At 38.4% G+C, this 24,245-nt stretch overlaps 1 protein-coding gene across 2 annotated transcripts; it reads right to left on the bottom strand.

Moving 5' to 3' along the window:
* Positions 1–46: 46 nt before the first annotated feature.
* On the bottom strand, positions 47–19,394 carry ptk2bb (protein tyrosine kinase 2 beta, b). 2 transcript variants are annotated; one of them, XM_028604779.1, is made up of 31 exons: positions 19,104–19,394; positions 13,485–13,714; positions 12,894–13,072; positions 12,701–12,788; positions 11,604–11,683; positions 11,265–11,327; positions 10,869–10,923; positions 10,599–10,739; positions 10,425–10,499; positions 9,794–9,895; positions 9,543–9,660; positions 9,351–9,390; positions 9,090–9,121; positions 8,915–8,959; positions 8,726–8,823; positions 8,124–8,205; positions 7,935–8,035; positions 7,637–7,752; positions 6,510–6,610; positions 6,214–6,303; positions 5,179–5,383; positions 4,596–4,704; positions 4,429–4,488; positions 4,180–4,302; positions 3,839–3,991; positions 3,567–3,602; positions 2,801–2,825; positions 2,653–2,687; positions 2,262–2,396; positions 2,032–2,112; positions 47–1,342 (listed from the first exon to the last, which is right to left on the bottom strand). In XM_028604779.1, exons 2-31 carry the CDS (start codon positions 13,680–13,682, stop codon positions 1,127–1,129), a joined length of 2,982 nt encoding a protein of 993 aa, XP_028460580.1. In that variant the 5' UTR covers positions 13,683–13,714; positions 19,104–19,394; the 3' UTR covers positions 47–1,126. The 2 variants fall into 2 exon arrangements, with proteins under 2 accessions (XP_028460580.1, XP_028460581.1); XM_028604780.1 differs by lacking the exon at positions 19,104–19,394 and adding an exon at positions 14,685–14,738.
* Between the last annotated feature and the right edge of the window lie 4,851 nt (positions 19,395–24,245).

Genomic DNA, 24,245 nt, shown 5'->3' on the forward strand with positions numbered 1-24,245 from the left:
TAGAATTTCATATTTTATAATATAATACAAAAATCTTTCTTTCAAGAATACCTGACATCTATCTGACAATCCATTATACATACCATTGTAGTTTTCATCTAATAATTTCAACATAATGCATCATAGTCAAACTTGAGATATATACTGTATTTGTTTTTTTAAATTGGCATTTCACTCAGGTTACTGTTGACGGGTATCAAAGAGTAAATCATTTACTTGTTTTAATTTACATTATTTCTTTTTCTTGACAATTGTTCTTGTCCAAAGACAAATTTTATATTTACAAGGATAAATCAATTTCTGAGCAGATATTTAAGTCAATCAACATTAAATGTAGTAGGAGTTTGTCTAAAATGACGGCATCGTAAATATGATGCCGATAGCATCATATTTAAACTTAAAGCTGGAGTAGGATTTCTTTTTGCCTTCATTGGGCAAAAATTCCATAATAACCTTTCAGCATATTGTAATTGAAGTAGTCTGACAGAAAACTAGACTTATGCACTTATGGTCAATCACAGGTCATTTCAGAATGAGAGCATTCCTATTGGCTATTCTACAAATGCAGATGCATGTGCATGTCACTTTAGAAGGTAAAAGCCTGATTCAATGGCAAAAAACCTGCAGAAAAAGTTTCTATTTAAGCACTGGCAACAACTGTCTACGCTGTAAAGCTACCCAAAAAAAGATGACAGACTTCTATAAAAGAGAGTAAATGACAATAAATGGTCAATATTGGTGAAGCATTTCAGAGATGGAGAGAAAATGTTACTAACAGTTTAGCCTTCTACTAACTGTTGCTAAAGGCTCACAGCTGGGGCTGATAGAAGTTCATGTTTATGTATCTGTCTAGCGCCTCTAATCACAGTATGTCATCTCAAAGGGCTTTACAAGCCCACAAGTTTGCAACCGTATAATGGTACTGGGATCAGGATCAGATTGGGATGATTAAAATTAATAACTAGTACTCTGAAAAATGCCTACCCCAGCTTTAAAACACATTTACAGGTATGATATATTTTAAGCAGTTTGATCAAAACGAAAATGCTTAACTGTGTGCAAATCTTAATGACAGATGTAAATCCTTAGCTTGATGTGTAAACTGAATAAGAGGGCTTACAGTCCACTAGAGGACCACTGGCTTGGCTAAATTGGCCCTAACTCTGGCTTGGTCCACAGCATCCAACATGTTCTTGCTGTCCATAGCCAGTGTGTGTGCTGCAGCCAGCATCTGTTTCTGACACTCCTCCTTCAACGAGGTGATGGAATTCTGCTGGGCCATCCGCATTTTGTTGATCAGCTCCGCCATGTCATGGTTCAGCAGCTTCTGGGTGCCCTCAATCTGTGGGGACGGTAAGCAAACATAATGGATGGGCACTATCGGCCCTTTTTTCATGGAAGACATACGTGAAATGTCACAGTAGGAAAAGCAGCGATGAAATAATAAAATTAATGATGGCTGAATTACATTTAGCTGCTTCAGTGTTAGGGTCCTGGTATTATGCATGCTGACTCACTGTCACACTGCCATGACTTACTGGGACATCGTTTATGTTATTAGTAACACACTTTTCCTACTATAACAATGTCTCCTGTGAAAAAGGCCTATAAAACGCATCTGTACAATATTGTGTAATCCAAATAAATAGATAAGGGCACTACAGTAATTTTTTTAAACTTATTAACGTCAACTGTTTGACTGTTTTTCATGTACAGCACATATATGGGCCTTTAGGTACATTTAGTTGAGCCCCTGTGTGCATCAGCTGGTCTTGGTTTTAAGTAAGCAAGAAATGCATCAACTTCTATTTGATAAATATGGCTTTGTAGAAACTGCTCTAATATGCAAGCTTTGGATTTTGGGTGTTCTTAGCCAGAATAGTAAACATGAAATGGTAATTTCCTCTGTGCTTCTTTGTGTTTGAAGAAAAGTTATGCAACGTTCTGTTTCAGTGACAAACAGCATGAACCAAAAATCAATAAAGAAAGAGAGTCAGGAGAGGAGAAAACACAGCCAACAATATACAATACCTCAGTCCTGACAGACTTGTGTAAGGTGGGCAGTATGTCATCCACGCTGCGAATCAGATCTCGTAAAGCCATCCCAACAGACTGTGGGCAGAGATCAATGCAGATAATAAATCAGCTGTATGACTCAAGAGGTTGTGTTTATCATTACAATTCACACACTTTCAATTTGCCTCTAAAGCAGCAGCAAACTGGAAAAATGAAGTAAAATACAGATTTTTGTCTCTGTGTACCTTGACAATGGTGATATATTTTTCCGGTGGTGAATCAGTGATGTCATTCTTGAGTTGGACAACAACTTTGACCAGTTCCATGACGTATTGGTACACTTTGTCGTCAGAGCGGTCCAGCTCAGCTGTGGGTGCAGGCTAAGTAAGAGGGAATAATGTGTTTTAATAATTAAAATACTCATCCTCATTAATTTACACAAAGGATCACTGGGCACTATTTTAAATGCATGTTGGCATCAATTCCCTTTCAATTGAAAGGTCATTTTACTTTCTTGAGATGATGGAGTTCATTATAAATTGTCTTTATCTAAAAAATCAAAGCTAATACAACTAAATGGTCTTTTCAGGGTGCTAAACAAATATTACATTTAAAAAAATTAATCAATATAATTACCTGTGCTGTGAGCCGTGGGGGCTTTTCTGGAGGTGCTGCAGTGCATAAAGATTAACAATATGAAAGACAGGAGGGTTTAGGGAGCGATGATAGCTTTCAGAATGACTTGAAATAAAATGGAATTCATTAATTTCTTTTGAGCACTTACCATTCTGTGCGTCAGCTTCAGGGGACTAAAATGAATTGGAAAAGTATGAATTTCATGAGGATTATAAAATAAAGCAATGTTGTCTATACTTGTAAATACCAGGACTATTTGCAGAAAAATAATTATATAAATCTGTGACAATAACTCAATTCTCTCAGATTAAATCTCACTTATCATTTTTAGTGTTTCTGTTCTACTTTCACTAAAGCGTGCCTCCAGTAATTCTGCTGACGGTTTCCTACAATTCCAATAATGCTTTTCTTAATGTTCATACCCTATAATGCAATGTATAAACTTCTGCAAGTAAATTTAGATAATGGTTATATATGACCAGAGTGAACATTGTATTGCATATTGTTGTAATACATTTCAGTGCATTAAATCTTGTGTTCCTGATCACTGAAGAAGAAAGACAAAAATGTCCTTTTTTTATTCCTTTTTAACATTTTGGAAATTAAATGTGTATTTTCTGTTTTTAGTTCTCCTATGATCACAAAATGTTATAATTGCACTGTAATTGCTTTGATTTCCAATTTAAATAACCACACTTACTTTACTGCTGCTACAGAAGTTTTAGGTAGTTGAAAACAGTTTTCCAACTCCATTATAGCTGCACTACACTACGCAAACTACTACATGTTGTGTGGCATCATGCTGGCCTCAGAAATGTAAGCTATATCGCCAAAAGCTGTTAGGTGAACATTATTTAAAGTAGATTCTTCTTTTAATGTGACTGAAATGACAGTTTGTGTAGGCAGACACCTACCTCTGGGCCGGCAGTGTCCTCTGGTCCCATGGGGTCCTGAAAAAGAACAGGCAAGTTTATTTTATAGAATATGGACATGGACCTCTTTCTGGAACTGTTATCAGGGGAACATTCAATTTATGACTAGTGGGTTGTCGAGAGTAAATGAGAGGGTTGATATTGTTTAACAATGTCTAGTTTCACTGAGCGTCCAGGGCATCGTTAAATTGGGCATGGGGGCACAGAATCACAGAGAAGGGGCTGACAAGAGTTAATAATGCTCTGTTTCCCACCAGGAGTCTCTCCTCTTCTTTCAGCCACTTTTTATCCTCCATCATGTCTTCTCTCTGCTGGCGGAGAGTGTTCTGCATGTGCTGTCTCTCCCTCTGCCACAGGCCCGTGGCGTCCTCCCTGCTTTTCGGTTCCATTCGCAAAAAGTCGCCCTCCTAAAATCGGTTTAAGTGTAACAGAAGAATGACCGTTAACAACACACAAAGCTGTTTTTTTTTTTCTAAATGCATTCATTTTTAACTCCAGACTTAGCAACATTTTAGCACGTAACTTCAAATGTAAGGAAAGTGACAAACACACAGACAAGATTAGACCTTTAGACAAAGTGCTGAGTCTTACTTACCGCCATGCTTCGAGGTCGAGGGGAGATGGACGGCAACGTGAGACTGCTCATGGAGTCGGCGGGGGACTGGTAATCACATGGGCTGGCCAGGTCAGGTGAGCTGGCACACAAAGCCTCGTTCAGCTGCACAGATACACACACACACATACACACACGCATACACACATACCTTACATGAATATATTTTTTAAGTAAAGCTTGTTATCTTGGAAGAAACAGGTTAGAGGGTAGTTGGGTACGCTACTGTACCTGAATGTGTAGACCAATACTGAGCATGTTCCCAAAGCGCCCAGGTTGCATTCTTGAAGGCTGCAGTAAATATTCAAAAGCTGTATTAAAATATACACCAAATTAAAACATTACTTTTATATAATGTGATGTTGTGTAACATGTAACTGGCTGAATTTGACCCGTACCTTGGGAGGAGGCTCGTTGAAGTTTAACTTGGTTTCAAATAATTTTGTGGCGCGCGCTCTGTCCCTCTCTCTCTCCGCTTCCTGCTCCTTCTCCATCTTGTGGACATCACTGACAGATTTTAGACAACAAGTTATATCATGTCTTAGTAAGAGAGGTCTAAAAATACACCTAAATGGCTGTTATTGCAGGTAACTATATACGGCACTAAATCATTTCAGTGCACCGCTGATCTACCCTCTTAATTGTTTACCATTTTAAAACTAACCAGTGATCCATTGATCAAACTCCTTCTATATTGAATTTTCTCTGGCAAGGGAGTTGAATTGATACATTAAATCAAAACACGTTTTGCATCATTGCAGAGGTTAAAATAAAACAACAGTAACCTTTGTCATTGTTCTTCATGAGTCAACGGAAATTGCCAATTGAGAGTTACAAACCATTGACTCATGAGAAAAGGAGTAGAAGTAGGAATCATTAGAGAAAGGTCATCACCCTAGATCCGACCTTAATTTAATGGTTTTTATTCATATTCACTCAGAGCTTTTTATTGAATAGATTTTATATCAAACAGAGAAGTACCTGATCTTGACCACCAGCTCGGTGAAGTTGGGTCTCTCTCTGGGGTCGTAGGACCAGCAGCGCGTCATGAGTGAATAGAGGGCAGGAGGGCAGTTGTCCGGCTTGGGCAGCCTGATTCCCTGCTCCAGTTGGTTGATCACGTCTCTGTTCTCAAGCCAGAAAAACGGCTGCTGTCCAACACTCATTATCTCCCACATGCATACAGCTATCGAGGAGAGAAACAAAGAAATGCTTAGACGTAAGGTTCAAACCTACCGTGCTTTATCTGCCCATTGCAATAATACTGGTTTGTGTTATGGCCCCAAACCCAAGCTGCTGGCTCTTTTTCATTTCTCGTTTCCTTTCAAACGCACAGAGTGGTTTACTTTTTCTTTGCCTTGAAAACATAAATAATAGATAGTTTGGTTATGTTCCAGAAAATGTTCAGCTTTAGGGGAGGACACAAGCCAGTATTATTGCGTCAGGCATATGAATAAGGAGAAGCATTAGGGTTATTATGCCTTGTTTGCTTTGGCTCTATCTCTTAGGCAAAAAGATGAGGTTGTCTAAAGAAATCATTAAAAGGTCAGAGTATGTCAATGTTTCCATTTTGGAGTCTGACACCTTAGAGAAGTGTAAGTAAATACACATGAAGATCTGAGATGTTTACTGTGATCCATTTGATTGTAATGAGGCTATTTGTATGAAATACTGCAGCTCACAGGTGATAACAGATGATACTGTAACTTGATTATTGAATCATGTAATTAGCAGATCCTGTACATGCTCTATACAAATGTATATAAAATGGTTCCTAACCCATCATCCCTGAATGCCCCAAAGGAGATAATACTGTGTACCTATAGTACTGGATATAATATCAGTTGAAGTAATTTTGTCATGCAAATCATCCAGTACTTTTTTGGGGTGAAGATTAACCAGCCACCTGCCTTTTGCCATGTGTGAGTGAGTGTGGTTTCTTGTCTCATTCCCCGAACCTGCTAAATGTCTTTGCACTGAGCTGATGTACTGTATTTTAGTGGATCACAAGCTCACCAAACATCCAGACATCACTGGCTGTGGTGAAACGTCTGAAGTTGATGGATTCCGGGGCCATCCACTTGATTGGCAAGCGAGTAACAGATGCTGCAAAGAAATAGGTGAAGTTGGTATTTTGTGGTCACCATTTTTCATTTTTGGACAGGGACAAAAAGATGTACTTTCTCAAAATGTGGCAACTATATTATATTATGTTATGTTTTAAGTCAGGGATATGTGTGTGTATGCATTATAATTTAGACAATTAGGTGACCAATCAGATCAGCTTTATTCTCCTTAGTGCCTATCTTTACCTTTGTAGTATTCTTCATGCTCAATGTATCTCGACAGACCAAAGTCTCCGAGCTTCACACAGTCTGGACTGGCGACTAACACATTCCGAACCGCAATGTCTCTGTGACAAAACACGCATAAGACAGAAAGAAACATATGTATTTACAGATGGAGATGGTAAATATAAAGATAATACAGGCAGAGTTTCTGAAATGGCCCTAAGCCCTTTCTGATTGACATGAATTCCCCTCTTGATCACTGCAGTGCTGCCACAATTGCAGCAAAAAAAAGAATACAAATGGAATCTTTTCATTTTCCACAGAGGCAGAAAGCCACTTCCTTTGTCTGTGTTTTTTTCTTCACAGGAGATTGAATCCAATCTTGCTGTCGGAAACATGTTGTTAACATTCTGCAGAAACAACTGAGCATGACATGTTTCTCTGTAATGTTGTGTCTCAGTATAAATGCTTCGTTTAAATGAAAAATTAATGCTCTATTGTCACTGCCTTATATGACTCCATTTTACATTCAAATGTTAAGGCTTTTTGTTTTGTTTTTCTAGCCGTACCTATCAATAGGACTGTCCCCTTGCCCTTTTCCTCACCACCCCACTGTGCAGTAAATCACACCTCAATTAGTCAAATTATTTCAAGAACATACTGTAACTCAGCGTGATCGGCTCAGAACATTACAGGTTGTGCCTCTTCTCTCATGACAGTAACAAATGACCTTGAACCCAAATGATTTATCACACAAGGAAATTTTGCACAGTATGTCTGTGTCACCACAGACATACTGTGCAAACATTATCATATCATACAAAATCAGTATGGGTTAGCTGGTCACGGTGCCTCAGTAGTGCTATCTAAGTGACAACTTTGTCATCATCCCACACAAAAAGTTTTATTACACCCTAAACATGAGGCCTTGCTTTTATGCATAATCTTTAATCATAAGAAATTGATCGTAAGTCATGATTATTATTGGATCTTTTTCTTTTCGGCCAGGATAATAAATTTAAGCGTACGTAGTATACTGTATGTTCTGTGTTAGCCATTCTTCCTGTGATGAAAACAGCACAGACACAAGACAACAGCTGTATCTCCACTTCCTGGATAACAACACAAACAATAAAGGAGCCTCTCACCTGTGCACCATGTTGACCCCTTCAAGGTAGACAAGAGCTTTGCAGATCTGCAGGCTGAACAGCACCAGAGTTATATTTGTCAGCTTTTTCTGGTTCTGAGTTAGGTAGTTCCCGAGCTGCAACGTCACATTTAAGTAAGACAGGAATCACTTCTTCTTTATCTGCACTGATTTTCTGTCTTGCTAAGATGCATGAATCAAGCTGCAACACAATGACTCAGAACTGTGTAAGATTTCAGTTCAATTCTACAGTACGATTAGATTAAAACTGAAATCATGGAATTAAGATTGGCACTAACCTCTCCATACTCATAAAGCTCCATGACAATCCACACAGGGTCGTCCTCTATGATTCCAATCAGTTTGACAATGTTCTGATGATTGAGGTTCTTCATAATTACTGGCAAGCACACAAAGTCCCCATAGTTATTGTCACAGTTATTGTTATCACATTTGCTTCATTATATTCTACACATTTGACCAATTACCTGCTTCACTCATGAACTTCTCCATCACTTCAGGTGAACAGTCTTTGCAGGTCTTCACTGCCACGTTAATCCTCTCGCCATTCTGTTAAATCAACCACAGAAAAAGACACAGTGATGCTGTGAACATTTGAATGGAAACTAGTGAAACATTTACAGAAACTATTTTGATAATTTTTCAATAAATGTATACATTTTTCAAACAAAAACCAAACATTCTTTGGTTACAGCTTCTCAATCGTGACGATTTTCTGCTTTCATTGGTCTCATGTGACAGTAAACTGGTATATTTAGCGTTTGGGACTGTAATCTGAAGATCTTCATTTAGGCTTTAGATCATTCTGAAAAGCAGTTTTAGCAGCAGCAGATGAAGATAAATGTCAGTTGCAGCTCTGCTACATGTGTAATTCAAGTCAATACAATCTTATATTCTATAGCTACATATTTTATGCAGCAATTGTCACTCCTGGTAACATAAATATTGTATTAATTTATATTTCTCCAACAAGCTTCCCACAATTATAATCTGTAGTCAGTTTATAGATAGTTGTATTCTTTTTTTGCTGTTAGTATTGATATACTTCAACTAGGGGGGATGCACTTACACCCTTTTTGTAAACTCCATCGTAGACTTCCCCGAAAAAACCCTCACCAAGGATTCGGCCAAGAACAATGTCACTTCTGTTGATCCCGTACTTAATAACTACAGAAAAAGATTTAAATTGACGATAGTTCAAAAGTGAGTTCCACAGCTATTATTCTGCAAAAGACATGAATACAAACTTTCGACGAACCTGATTTGGGCCTTTCATCGAGAATCTCACAATAGATTTCTGACCCTGAAAATATGAAAGAAAGATGAATTTGCTTTTACTTTATAAGATAATGACATAAATGTTTGGCTTTGAAGATGCTATGTATAGCATTATACATGGAGGTTATGTAAAACTATGAAAACAGTCAGCTCACCCATGCTGTGTCTGGCCGAGCTGGTGTCTCTGCTGCTCCACAGAAAAGACAGAATGAGAGAAAGCCCCGCTTATAAATGTTCAATTTATGGCTCCTCAGAGCGCTGACAGAATTATTCAATAAAACAGCCTTTCTCATTTATAACTCAAACTTTTCATTTCATCCTACAACAAAAGAATATTATAACAGCTTGGACTCTGCAGCTACGCTGAGGCTGAGGGAGGGCACACATCGTTCAAAGTTTTAAAAACAGCCACTCACTCTGTAGGAATCTCAGGTAGGGAATTCCGTGCATTGGCATCTAGGATAGAAATTAGTTATGATAATTCCAGTTAATATTAAATAATACATTTGAAAAGTCTTTCATATGCTCCATCCGTAGAAACAGCATATGTATTGTAAGCTTTAACCACAGTAATGTTGCAACAGGGGAAGTGGCTGAGTGGTACACACCTCTATTTGGTCGGTAGATGACAGTATCATCTGTGTCAGTTTCCAAGCGGCAGTAGCCATCAATAAGGTCCATCATGTTCTCTGCCATAGGGACTGTGGCCACATTGATTGATAGACGCTATCAGGAAGAAGAAAAAAGGCCACAGTGTACCGGCTCACATTTCCTGTGCAGACTTATTTTAGCTATTCTGATTCTTAATACTGTACAAAGTAATATTGTATAACTAGGTAGATAGTGTCGTGGTACTTACTTGTCTGGCCCCCTCTATGTTGAGGTCTATGAGAGCCTTGCCATCGCTCTGAGATAAGCATTGTATTTTCTTGATCTGTTTGAAGTCAGCTAGAAAAACAGGCTGAGGCACATAAAAGAGGAATGCAATAAATGTAATTATGATGAGACTGATTACATTTGATAAGCGCCGTTAGATCTATAATGACGTTGCATCCACTGATGACAAGGGACCAGTTTCTCTGAAAGATATGTCTAGACTTGAAAAATCCAGAAAGGAGTTGATAAATACAACTATCAGAATAAAAAAAGCAGTGGTATTTTTAGAAGTATATAGGATTATTACAAAGGAATAGTTACTGTATATTGTATTGAAATACAATTACCGTACATTTTGGGAAACGTGCTTATTTGCTTTCTTGCCGAGAGTTAGATGAGAAGATTAATTCCACTTTAATGACATGAGAGTGGTATAAATCTTCTCTCTCTAACTCTCAACAAGGAAGTGAATAAGCACATTTCCCAAAATGGTCAACTAGTTATTTAACACAAATCCTGAAACTAGGCTAGCTAGATTAGCTATATAACACAACACATTGTAATGTATGATGAAAGGTCAAAGCCCTCTCTAGTAATACCTAAATCATGCTTACCGCTGAATTCTTGTGCGTGCGTTGGCGAATCCCCCTCCCACCAATGACCAGCTCCACTGCAAGACTCCAACCTTGCTATTGTCAAGTGAGCGTGGGAAAATGTTTGTAATATTAATGTGAACAAGAGCAGATGTTTAGAACCATGACTACCATAGGATTTAGGGGGCTACTCACCACTAGTTCACATGGGAAAACCTCTTCATCGTAGTTGATGAAGTCTTTGAGGGTCTCAAAAAACTTGATAATGCAGTTGTCCTCCTTGAGTGTTGCGTACTGTTGAAACGTTTGCTGGATCAACTTCCGTAGCGGCTTTGGCTGGATCACAAGCAGGGACATTTAAAATATTATTTTTATGTACATTCTGATGAAGGTCTGATTGACCGCCCAGTAGTAAATATGAAAAATGTGGTAGTCATTAAGAAAAGCATGGTTAGTGTAGTTTACCTTCATACTGTTAATCAGCTGTTTAGGAAAGAAGAGGTCCAGGCCCACATCTTTTCTTCATTTGTAAAGGAACATTCAGAAAAATAGTAGGAATTAAAAAAAAAAAAAAAATAAATAAAAAAAAAAAAATATATATATATATATATATATATATATATATATATATATATATATATATATATATATGTATATTGCTACCAGATTAAAACATAATGTTCTAAATGTTATCTTTTAATTGACTACAAAAATGGTAGTCAAGCTGCTACAAGGATTTTCGGCAACATTATCCAGTAGGGCTTTTAAAAGGGTAACTCAATGCTCATCATCGACTCATGCAGAGTAATGAGTGAAATTATGTCACCAACGTTACAAGATTAATGGAAAATAAAAACTTACTCTAGCAGCTCAAAGTTGGACTTCTTCTCGAGACCTTTTGCATTCATGTCTTTGTAGAACCTCCTATGAAAAGAAAACATCTCAGCAACTAATGAATTGTATACAACCAAATGTTCTTCCTAAAGAACTAAACAAAAAGTCACTTTATGACCTACTCTTCTACATCTATAACCTATCAACCCATCAAACGTACCAGAGTATATTCTGTATAACACATGGAAAACCTGCCAGTATAACTCTAACCAACTCAATCAAGTAACCTTGCACTTATCACAGCACTCAATAAAACTCTAATTAAGACTTTGAGAGCAAAAGAACGAGAGGACAGCAGTGACTCACCTTATCTCCAAACAGCCGAGCGCCAGCGCCATCCCATCACTGACCTTAGAGGCATGATACTGCATGTAATCACTACGCACCTGTCAAAAAATGAAACACAAACACATGAATACTACAGTTATACTGGACTATTACACTATTGTAAAAAATAATTTGATATGGTGACTAAATAAAGATTCATATAGATTTATTTTCCCATTTCCACTCACGGACAGTTTTTATATTGACAATACTGGGCAACAGCACAGATTTTTTTTTTCTGCCATTATTTGACAGGACACCTAGGTGAGAAAGGGGAGAGAGAGGGGGAAGACATGCAGGAAATCTTCACAGGTCGGATTTGAAAGCTGGACCTCTGCACCGAGGCATAAACCTCCAAGTGTATGTGCACCTGCTCTACCCACTGAGCCAACCCAACCACACTGAGCCAACCCAACCACAAGCACAGATTGAATGTACTGCTCATAATTATTATTCATCTTCTCTGCAGAATTGAATGGTTTCCAGCGGGCCGGTAGAAAACATGTTGTGGCCCTGTCATACAGTACTGAAGGTTTTACATTGTTATATGTAGAGTAGGGCTGCACAGTTAACTGCAATTTTATAGAAATCGCAATATGGGCTGTGTAATATCCAAATTGCAGCGAGACGCAATTTTTGTTAAAATGAAAATATGTGTCAAACCATTCTTGAATGTAGTATTGTGGTGCTGCAGAGATGTACCGGTCTCGCAAAAATCACACTATAATTATTTAAAAAAAATAATTTTAATATTTTTCATAATCATAATACAAAAGATTATCATTCCCTCCAATATTGTGAATCATATCGCAATCGCAATATCAGTCAAAATAATCACAATTAGATATTTTCCTCAAATCGTGCAGCCCTAATGTAGAGTTGTTCCAAACTAAAGGAGTGCCACATAAATTTGAATTCATCTTTATCAACACAAAACCAGCCAAGGAAACCCATTGACAGCTGCTCTCTTACGTGGTGTCATAACAACACCTTTTATTGCCAAATATTCATTGGCTAAACAATGAATCCTATACCAGCCAAACAACTTAACAATATAATACACTGCAGCTTGTTACCTGTTGGTAAAAATACACTAACGTAGATCTGTCATCTTTGAATTTTTCCATGAAATCGACAGGAACGTATCTGACACGAAGGTCATACCTGCATTCGGAGAGAAAACAAACACACCATGCAAGTTTATTAAATGCCATACTCTCACTTTACACGATCAAATCAGACACAAACGTCCTTGCAATCTATCAGTACCTCCACTCAGCTTCCACATGATGGCTCTCGTAGCGTTGCTCCACCTCGCTGACAGTCAGATCTGGATGCAGCCAGTGAAGTTCGTCTGACTTCAGGTGCTTCAGCAGGAGGCCGTAGCATCCTGCATGTTCGATGTTCGGCCCCAATCGACCACTGATCAGAATCGAACGAATGATAGCCTAAAGGAGACAAAATGAGCAATCTTTGAATTTTTTTTAAATATCATGAACTTTTATTTAGCCTTCCATTTATTGCACTTTGTGGATGATACTTGCTTCAAATTTACATGTAAGGGCTAACAAATTAGCTGTAAAAGAAATCACTGAAAGAAGCACTGAAACTTTTAAAAATGCTTCCTCTCATCATTTCTGTTGCTGTACACCGATGAAGGATTGATTGCCTTTCCTGCATGTTAAGGAGGCTAAATAAAACAGATGTCTGGCTCAAATACAAAACACCACCTTCAATCTTGACGTTTTTTTTCCGATTTGTAAGGGAAACTACTCACTCACATAAACAAGATTACTCTCTTAATCACAGTGTTCTGACACATCACCTCCCTTCCCCAGATTTCTTTTAGATTTCTCTTACCCTAATTTGCCAGGAGCTGTCACATTTAACCAGTTTGAAGTTCTTGCCCAAGGTGTTGTTGGTGCAGAAGCACACTTTGAGGATCTTGGTAGGCCCTCCGTCCCCAGTAAAGTGTGATTCGGGGGTGGACTCTGTGCTGCTTTGGCTTGGAGTCAGCACCTTCCAGGACAGGGTGTCACCGGACATCACCTCATACATTCTCAAGGCTGGGTAAGCACCATCATATCATCCTTTCAACAGACATAAGGAAAAATATTCATTAAGATTTTAAAATGAGTAGTAAAACGTTGGGGGTCCTAAACTGGTTGCAATCTTCAATCCTGAAGATGACAAATTGGAAAAGAGGAAGAAGAAAGCCTGTTTCATATAATAAGGTGCTGGTTTTTAAGATTGTGGTCCAGGTAAAGATTTAACTGTAGTGACAATGTGTCTTTAACACGAGAGTACACACTGTTCCGTGACTTGCTTCATCATAGTACTACAGTCATACTACGCTTCACATTCATGTTCTTGTGCGGTGTCTGTGACTCATCATTTGATTCAGAGAGCCACTGATTACATTCCTTCCTAACCGTTACTGCAAGTGAGGGCCTGTGTGATTCAGGAAGTCAAACTGTGACAGTGTGGAGACATCAATGAAGAAAACTCCTTGAAATTTTTTCTTCTTACTGAATGCAAACATAACTTACATTTCACAGCATTTGCAGTGTTGAAAGGGAAACTACCTGGCTGACAGGGACAACAAAATGCCGTAAACTGAAACAACACCTAAATCTGTCCAAAACCAAACAACAGTGATGACTGAGCAACTTGTGTAGTAGCTTCTTAGCTGTGGGCTGTTATGCAACCTACATGCAAGAATCTGAGGTGGAAAAAAAAATCCTAATTTAGCAGGGAAGCAGCTCTTCTGTCCTTTTTAAAGGAATCATTTGACATTTTGGGAAATACTCTTACACGCTTTTTTGTCAAGAGTAAGATGAGAAGATTGATACCACTTTCATAGAGAGAGTCAGAGCCACAATATGGTTAGCTTAGCTTAGCATATAGACCCGAAACAGAGGAAACAGCTAGCCTGGCTCTGTCTGAGGGTAAAAATATCTACCCACCAGCAAATCTAAAGATCACTATTTAACACACTGTATCTTTTTTGTTTAAAGGGGCTTTACACGATATATATAACAATATATAAACCAGTATTACCTCTGTAAAGATATAGTGGGGTAATGGCGTCCTTAGCAGAGAATAAAGTCATACTCCCTCTGTGTGTGTTGTAATCCAAGCTTTTCTGTTCTGGTCTGTGAGAACCGTGTGGAGACAATCCCTGACTGCATATCGAGTACAACCCCTTTAATACGTACAAAAAAACGAAAAGTAAAAATGACAATTTGTGCGGTTTTAAAGGGGCGTATGTAATAGAATATTTCTAGGCTAAGTGCAGAGCGGGGGGTAGTAGGTGGATTCACTTTGGGACAGAGCCAGGCTAGCTGTTTCCCCTTTTTTCCAGTTTTTGTGCTAAGCTATGCTAACCGGCTGCTAGCTCCAGCTACTTATTATCTGTACAGAAATGTGAGTGGTATCGATCTTCTCATCAAGCTCTTGTGTATAAGAATATTTCCCAAAATGTCTAACCACTCCTTTAAGAAATGAATGCCAGATGCCCTAACCACTTAGCTTTAAACAAACATGGTGACGGTTACTGAAGGTCATAAAAACTTTAGAGCACAGCCACAATCACAGTCAACTGCAACTGCACGCCTCCAAACAGCCAACCAATATCTTTTCATTGGGTGAAAAATCAGAAAGCCTGCACATACTTTGTTTGAACTTTCAGGTTACAGCAACCAACTGATGCATTAAATAAAACAAATTAGGAAAATACTCTTTCACCTTAAGCATCCAAACATAACTCCTCACATTAATAGTCTGCCCTGTCAATCAAACATCTGAGGGCCCGTTGACTCAGCACACAGAGTAAATTCTTTGAAACAACCTTAACAACCAACCTAGCTGTGAGGCAGACATGGCAGCCAGTTACCCACCTCTCAAGACTGTCCGTCAGAAAAGAGTCATAATGTGTTTTCTCATAAATGAAGCTCCATGTTGTTAGCCTGCTGCGAGGGAGCTGAGCTGTGTGAGTTTCTCTCAGGGCTTTCCACTGCCGCTGTTGGACAGGGTTGTGTTTTGTTAGCCTGAGGCCATGAATTCCCCAGCAGGGCCGTGCGGTGCGTTTGTGTGTAAGTGTGTGTAAGTATGTGTGTGTATGTGTAAAAAGAGAAAAAAGAGAAAAGGGGAAAGAGAGGGAAGATGAGTGTGCAGCATGGCTGGCATGTTGCACCATCACCTGGGTGTGGGAGGCCAAAGAAGAGGGGATTGAGGAGGCGGAGAGTTTTAAGTACGTGGGGCTGTGGTGGATACAAATACACTCCTTGGCTCACATGGAACAAACAATGAGTCAACAAATGCTGAGAGAGAATTGCCAAATCTGATGTGAGATGCCAAGATATTTGTCAGCTATGTAAAAAAAAAAGAAATTAAATCAAAGAAAGAAATCTGGAAGAAATGAAGAAAAGGTTTAGTCTGAATGATGAATGACACGATAAATAGCACTGGTTGTGGTGAAGCTTTGGAGATGTTTTCTGTTTAGTGTAATTCTTAGAAGTCTGATAAATATAGATCATGGTATGTATCATTGAAAGTTGCCATCAAATGCCCAGTCAGACTCACGGTCTTGGTGACTTGTTCTTTTATCAGATATTTATGGATTTAAATCATAATCTTACCAATTTTATACTGTGTTTTATAAGGTCTTGTACAGCTGCTTGTACTTTAGACAACATTTAACCACGTTTGGCTTATTTTGCTGAATATAAAATAAATATGTTTGTATTTGTCAAAGTAAGGTATCGAGAAAGGCATGTTGTGCCAAAACTCATATCCTATTATAGCACAAGTAGCAAAAATTTTGAAATGAACGCAGGTCCAGTGCTCTGCTGTTTTTAATGTGGTCATTTGATTTGATTTCATAATTTATCAGTTTGTAAAAGAATTATACACTATAATAATGAATGAATTTAGTGATTCTAGACATTTGAAATGTAGCATTTAAATGTTTTTCGATTACAATGTTGTTATTTATTAATGCAGACACTGTAGCACAGACCTGTATTGTGCTTTATAAAGATTTAGTTTTTTCTACCAAAAATGTTTTGTGCTGGTCAGGGTTTACTTGGCTGAAAAAATATTTCAAAAGGTTATATTATTGAAAAGGTTTGAGAACCACTAATCTAAACAATAAAAGCCGCTAATTAAAATCACTCACGGCCATGAAGTCTTTTCTTCTGCGTTTTTCTAACAACTCTCTAGTCTTGTTATTCAGTGAACAAAAAGGACACTTTCCAGGCACACAGTGTTGTTGACTCTCTTAAACGCTGTCATGCTGGCAAAATCTCCCTCGGGATCAGTTGTTATGGTAACAACTATTCCAGAGGGAGATTTTTATCACAAACTGAAAGCAAGGTGGTGTAAACTAACTCTTGCAACACTCAAACACAACAAACGCTGCAGCAGGAAGATTATTTAGTACCCAAACATTTGTCCAGATTAGGAGTTATTCCTGCACATTACTGCTGCCAGTCTTCCCTCTCTGGACTCCAGTGTTTTGTTAGAAACTTACAGTATCTAGGAGGAGAAAGACAGGGACTGATTCAGGGTGACAGATTGTGACAAATGAGATTGAAATTCCACATCAGCTGGCAGAGAAGCTACAAACTTCAACAAGGCTGCTCTTGAGAGAGAAAGAGAAGACCGATAAATTCTTTTGGGCAATGTATCAACAGATACAGTATTAGCTTCCTGCTGATAAAACAGTATCTTGTAGGCCAGAGATCTTCAACAGGGGTCCGGGACCCCTAGGAGGTCCTCAGAGTCACTGTAGTGGGGCCTCCAAATTATTGTGAATCTTTGAAATTTTTTCAAATTGAAATGTCTCAACATGAAGCCAGCATATTATTAGCAAATATAAATCCCCACTGATGATAGGCTTACTGGCCTACGGGTAAGGTAGTCACTAAGATAGCCATCCACAGATACAGTACATCCTAAGGATTCACTCATCCACATGTATGTTTAACATTAAACGATGATTTAGAAAATCCTGCCGACAATTATTATTTTAATAGCTTAGTATTCTATGCACTAAAAAGGTATTTAAAGGCTTTAGGCCGCCCTACAAGTTATTGTAGGCCCAGGTTAATATGCTACTTCATTTTATACAATATTGGTAGTAGGGAGTCCCTGCTCCATCTCTCTTTCAGTTAAGGGGTCCTTGGTTTAAAAAACGTCTAGGCTATACGTCCAGAGCCGCAACGATTAGTCCAATAATAAGCATTAAGCATAAGCAATTTTAAAGACAATTAAATGAGAAAATAATCAAACCAGGTTTGAGGTAAATTAGAGACAGTGTCACCATTACCTGTACATAGTTTGTCCACAATGTCAAGTTGACTTTTCAACTGTGAAATGGCCTGCTCAGTGTGTATATTGTTCACAATCTTTTAATAAACTACAAACACATCTAAGGGATCTAAATCCAAAGATTGATTGTTTAGGTGGTGTTAATTACACTGTGGGCAGCTATATAGTTATTGGACTTTTTAAATATCTCAAAAATCCAGTATATGGGTGGGGCTTCAGGTTCAATCTTTGACTGTCTCTCTGCGGTCTCTCTAACTGCACAGTGGTGCAATGGAAGACACACTGTTTTTGCCAGAATGTGTCATGACATGCAATTGTGACTGCATTATCCATTCCATCAAGAAGTGTCCTCAGAAGATGTTTGTGTGCATTAGAGGAAAACTGTCAGCATCAAACTCTCAGAAATCTCATTACACCCATCCATGCTACAGTAGGCTACCTATCCAACTGAAGTGGCCTTAAATCAGACTGCATTTTCTTTAAAGGTAATTTGAGAAAAGGATGTTTTTGAGATTTAAAAATCTGATGCTTGTATAACTTGTGTATCAATTAGAAATCCGAGTTAGTAAGTGAGTGAGTGAGTGAGTGAGTGAGTGCCATAGTTATAGCTCTTTTCCTGTTAGGTGCTTGTAACACAGGCAGGTATTCAGCCAGGCCTAGCTCTGTAACAGTGTTGTGCTGCGAGGGTCTGCATGCTGCACCGTCATGACCCCAGGCAAGAACTGGAATGTGGCTGGCTGCTTCTTCACCTGCACAGACTTGCTTTGATAAAGAACAAAGTTCTCTCACTCTGGGAGAAAATGGCAGCTAGTACGCTACTTCACATTGTGCCATTACAATCAATATCATTACCTCGAAGAAAATGCAATTATTCAAGCTTCAAAGCCAAGTTTTACATTTTGCATGGTCCCACCAAAAAAAAAGTATCCTCTAAAGAGGAACATGACATGTTGTTTACCAGTTAAACAACAAAAAACTTTACTTTTAAGCTCATGTAATGGTTTAAATGCAGGTATATCTGTTTATTTCGTTAACCTCTATAAATGTGGGCCTATTGCAAGCACTTGTATCAGTTGTAATGACTCACCACAGCAGAAGTTGTAAATCCCTATGCTAAAATACACATGTATTAATCGTGCGTCTTACCTGATTCTGATTTAATTCCTCTCTGAGTAAAATCTTGACAGAAAGTGTAACTCCTCACGGAGTGTCCCGGCCTGAAACTTCTTCAGTTCTCTCACCCTGTTATCGAACAGGAGGTGGCAGGTGGCCACTCCCTCACCTATATGAAACTCGGCTGGAAGGTGGGCCCCGTGGATGTACTTCCTTATTTCCCGAATTCTCCTAATAACCTGGGAATATGGCGGACTACCTCTTATTTTTCCCAAGCCAAGATTTTAAAGTAGCCTAAACTGTATCTGTTTCTTGTGTGTTACTGCTGAGTCATGCCATAGTGTTGGTCTTTTTCTGACGCACGAGTGATTTTGAAATGTTATGGTAAATTTCAAAACCTTGCTAGTTGCAAAACGCTCAATATATAATTTTTTTTTATTTAGAAATATCGACTTTAATATACAGAATAGAAACTTTACAAACAAATGTAGTCCTGTCTTGAAGAAATATGACACTTTGTGTACTTCTTGTTTGTATTGAGTTCTTTTATGTATACCCTACTTCCCGTTTTCAGTTGTCTGTTATTTCTTTATAATGGTGTAATTACACCGCCTGAACAGCAGATAGCGATGCAAGCTAAATAAAATAAATGAACCTGGACTTGTAAACGGACTTTAAAGGCCCAACCTTGTTTATACATTACAGGTAGATAATAAATAACTGAAGGGAAGTATAACAAAATAACGAGTGTGTGTGTGTGTGTGTGTGTGTGTGTGTGTGTGTGTGTGTGTGTGTGTGTGTGTGTGTGTGTGTGTGTGTGTGTGTGTGTGTGTGTGTGTGTGTGTGGTGTGTGTGTGTGTATGTGTGTGTGTTTCACAAATATTCACTAACTTTATTCAGAGAACAGAACTTACAGCAAACATATAGTGAAAGGAAGATATAAACTATCCAATCAAGCAAAAAAAGACCTATTAAATAAAGAGATAGAAGAAAGTTCAAACAAATCATTCCATAATGAACTTATATGATGTCAGTCTTTCACAGCCATATACAGTTTTTATGGCCAAGCAATTCTGACTAAGTTCCAAAGAGATGGTGTTGAATACAGTGAAGTTTGGTTTTTGTTCTGCGAATATATTCTCATATGAATACAGATTGACAACGTGTATTATAGATATAACAGTCTTTCAAATTATCCTTCCTATAATACTGCAAAAGTATTACAAGTAAGGTCAAAGTCCTGCATTTGAAATCTTTTTAAAGTAAAAGTTACATTATTATCATTACCAAAATGTACTTATATATTATCATATATCATATTGTTGGATTGCATGTGTATGCAACAGCAATTACATGTTGTAGCTGGTTGAGGTGGACCTCATTTTTTAACCATTTTATATACTGTTGGGTAGTTTAACCTGTAGCAATGCATCATATTTCATTAACTGATCATATGTCTTGGTTTGCAGAGTAACTACAGCTGTCAGACACAGATATTGAAACAAAGAAAGTAGCGTAAAATGGAAACACTGAAGTAAAGTACAAGTACTCGAGTAAATGTACTTTGTTCAACGGATGGTATAAACTGGCCGAAAAGAGTTATTTGTAGCTTTAAATACAACATATATTTGAATAAAAATGCAGCGTTTATGCTTTCAGCAGCATATAAGAAGAAACGTATTATTAAATAAGAGTCATCAGTGAGCCATCTTCTCAGTGGCATCTTTTATTCACTCAGTCTTCCCTTTCCCGCGTCCTCGCATCCAGTACTGCTTTCTATGCCAGAGCACATTTGAATAGCTGTGTGGAGCGGTGACAGCTGTGAGGGAGTTCAAGTCTGGGTCAGAACAAGACCAAACAACACCCACCACCCAGCAGACCAGGGCAGTGTCAAGGCCAAGAATCCACAACAGGTGCCCGTCAAGCTCGGATTTGTATGCATTAAGACAGTAGCAGGCATGGGCTCTGAATTGGCACGCTTTAGCAGTTACAATGGTTTCACTGTTGACTGGGCTTGATGTGATCATTAACACTGACTTTTTGAGACCCCTACTGCCCTGAAACTCCTAAAATCCTCACTATCACATCCCCTTCCTCCTTCACTTGTGCCCTCGCTGGGTTCCACCTCCCTGCATTGAGCTCTGCCAGTATTTAGAAACATAAACTCGGGCACACAGGTGGCTCTGTGGCATGCAGAATGTCTCTTCTCCCCGGAGTCTGAGGTGTTGAAGGAGAAGTATGAGATATGGTATGGCAGCAAAGGAGCTAATAATATGATTCACTGTTATTGATATTCTAGCCATTCTGTCATCGTGGGTGTATAATGTGATGATAGAATGAAAAATATTCAAGCCATATCAGACTATATGTTTTGACTGATGCTTTGTTGATTTTATACCGAGGTATTTTTTTTAGCTTTATTTTTGATAGCTGGAATGACAATAAACTTACATACTGGAACATAGGGTCAGTTTCAGCAAATATGACAGAAAGTTAGTTTTATAAGTCTTACCTACTGCATCTTTAAGCAAATAGTTAAGCAGCATTTTTATGCTGTAGCTGGCTGCAGTTCTGTCTCCGTCCACAAGAGGATTCATAACACAAATTATCTGCTGATGCATAAAATATGGTATGTCATGTTCAAAAACATTAATGAATATCTATATTCTACAAGTGTGACATTTTTGTCCTAAAGAGCAAATATTGGTTGAATCATTTAGATTTATTTTTAGAGGCTGTGAACCTTTTTATGAGGGATGAACTGGTAAAAAAGCTCTGATGACTCCCTGTCCAAGCATCCCACCCTAATAATGACCATAAGTGCCCACACCCTGGTTGACATGGCATGCTTTGATCTTATACTTGTGCTCCCCCCACCTCCTACCGTCACATTATAGAAATAATTGCCCCACCTTCTGTCTGTTTAATGACGTCTGGAATATTTATCTTTCCCCTGATGGTCATTAAGTCCACATTCTTCCAGCGGTGACCTCTGAGGTCAAAACTTTGTTGACATCCCTTCTCTGAGTAATGGTTAGCTATGACTTGTCCCCGCTTCTCTATTTGCTAACCTTTTGACTCGTGGAAAGTACACCTGCGACACAAAGAGATGTGGCACCAGAACGCTGGAGGAGTTATTTGGTTTGTGTAGCAGGTGTGTTAGGTCTCTAGTGTTTATATGTGTGTGTCCTGTAAAAGGCTTGGTCATTGAATCCCATCCAAACTCAGCGGGAGTCCACAGCGTTCACTGAGGTGTGAATTGGCCCGGGCCAGGAGTGGATTATAAACCTGGCTTGCATTACAATAGAGGTGAGAAGCAGCAGGGGCCCCACATTACAGCCCAGCAAACAAGACAAAATGCACAGGAATCTCCTTAAACAGGGAATTTGAATAGGGAGCCGTTGTTTGAAATGATATACAATTAAGCCTCCTGGAGGAAAGAATAAAGGTCACAGGGGTTGTTAAATAGTAGTAAAAGTATCAAAAAACAGCAGGTCATCAAAGACAGGTTAGACTGGTAAACAACACAGGTTAGATAAAGTTGATAACTTCACAAAAGACTATTTAAATGTTCACATAGACTTGCAAATGTTGTGGAAATGTAGTGTTAAATGATAAGGCTTTTTGACTTTGCGTTGCTGGTTCTATCGTTGAATAGGTGAAATGCTAACGTAAAGTGTCTCAGTTGTTTTTTGACTTCAAAATGAAAGGAAACAGAAAAGTTCTCATCTTGGGTCTGAGTTTTTAGTAAAACATAAAGCCTCATGATAAAGATTAGGATAACATGACATAAGAGGAACTTTATTGGTCCCATGCAGGGACATTTAAAATAATAAACACAGATGCACAGTTTAGAGTTACTTTGCATAAGCAACTTAAAAGAAACTAGAATACTATGTACACTATCAGCCTCTACCATACACAAAATAAAGCATGAAACAACACTACATATATACACCAATGTATATGGGACAAAAATAGTGTGGGAAATGAACATTTTAGATTTAGTAACCAATGAACTGATTTTAGAGAAGCCGATGATTCTGTGTGTTTAAGTTGTGCGGTTGTCAGATCAAAGTCAGAGACAGTCAACTGAGAGATAGATGATAAATTAATGATTGAGGAAATCAGCCTTGTCATGATGTCAGCAACTGTTGTTCCTTTGTTTGCCTGATGATATATAAGGCAAGGCACTCTGAAGGGACTCTTCCAGAGATTTGATTTATCGCACCATCAACTCTATAACATTTTTAACAATTTCTACTATCGTCAAATAAAGTGAGAAGACAAGGAAGTTCCGATAAAACAAGTTGATTGTTTTCCTGTTTTACTATAACTTGCAAAAAGGGTGATAGATAAAAAAAAGACGTCAAATAGAATGTAATTAAGCTCTTTTCGTAGATATTATAGTAATAGGACAAAATACGATTATGTGGCAGTAAAGAAAAAAAGCCAAAAGAAGAGTGGACCTGCAGAGTTGGCCGATAATTCTCTGTCCGTTTGTCATTTGATCCATTGTTATTATAACAATTTTGATTGTAGCAGCTTTAAGTTAGAAACTGTACACTAAGCATTGCTGTCAGTGAGATCTAAAACATGGCGCTGCTCTGTAGACATGATGTAAATGGGGCGTTGATTTTGTTGACCCTAAGATTTTTGTGGGATGGCTCGCACTCAAATGAGGTTTAAATTCCAGGTCAAGCACCTGTTATAAATGCCTGAATATGAAGTTATTTTTGGTGTGGTAACTTAAAACTTGGTTACACAAAGTCACCGCCCTTTTCCGATCTTTATTTTACTTTCCAGTGACACCACAAGGTCAGTGGTTTCTCTCAGATTTGTAGTAGACTGATTCAAGTTCCTGGACTGTAACAGAGCTAATACTGGGACACAGAAACAACCTATTTGCCTTCAATTACATTTAAGATGACACATTTACCTGTCAGTGTCACCCCCATTTTCCTTTAAGAATATCTCAATGCGGCATTTATGGGATGTCGTCCAGTGTGAGTATATTCAGGGAGTGTTGTCGGGACACGTACAAAGGGCAGTGATGGCATGGCTGGCATGCATCGGTGGGTTTCATGAGCGTCAGCTGCCGATGGCATCAGATGGTGTAATAACATGACAGAGGTCAGACACACATAATGATGATGAAGAGGAGGAGCAGTAGCC

This window comes from Perca flavescens, chromosome 18 (genome assembly GCF_004354835.1).
Source record: "Perca flavescens isolate YP-PL-M2 chromosome 18, PFLA_1.0, whole genome shotgun sequence".
In the NCBI taxonomy this organism is placed as follows: Eukaryota; Metazoa; Chordata; class Actinopteri; order Perciformes; family Percidae; genus Perca; species Perca flavescens.

Bases quoted from the DNA above. Each gene is read 5' to 3' on its own strand.
- ptk2bb (XM_028604779.1), bottom strand. From the start codon at position 13,682: ATGTATGAGGTGATGTCCGGTGACACCCTGTCCTGGAAGGTGCTGACT. The intron at 10,500-10,598 runs GTGAGTAGCCCC...ACTTGACAATAG, and splicing joins TTTTCCCATGTGAACTAGTG to CAAGGTTGGAGTCTTGCAGT. The intron at 2,397-2,652 runs GTAATTATATTG...CCTCTTACTTAG, and splicing joins CCCCACGGCTCACAGCACAG to CCTGCACCCACAGCTGAGCT.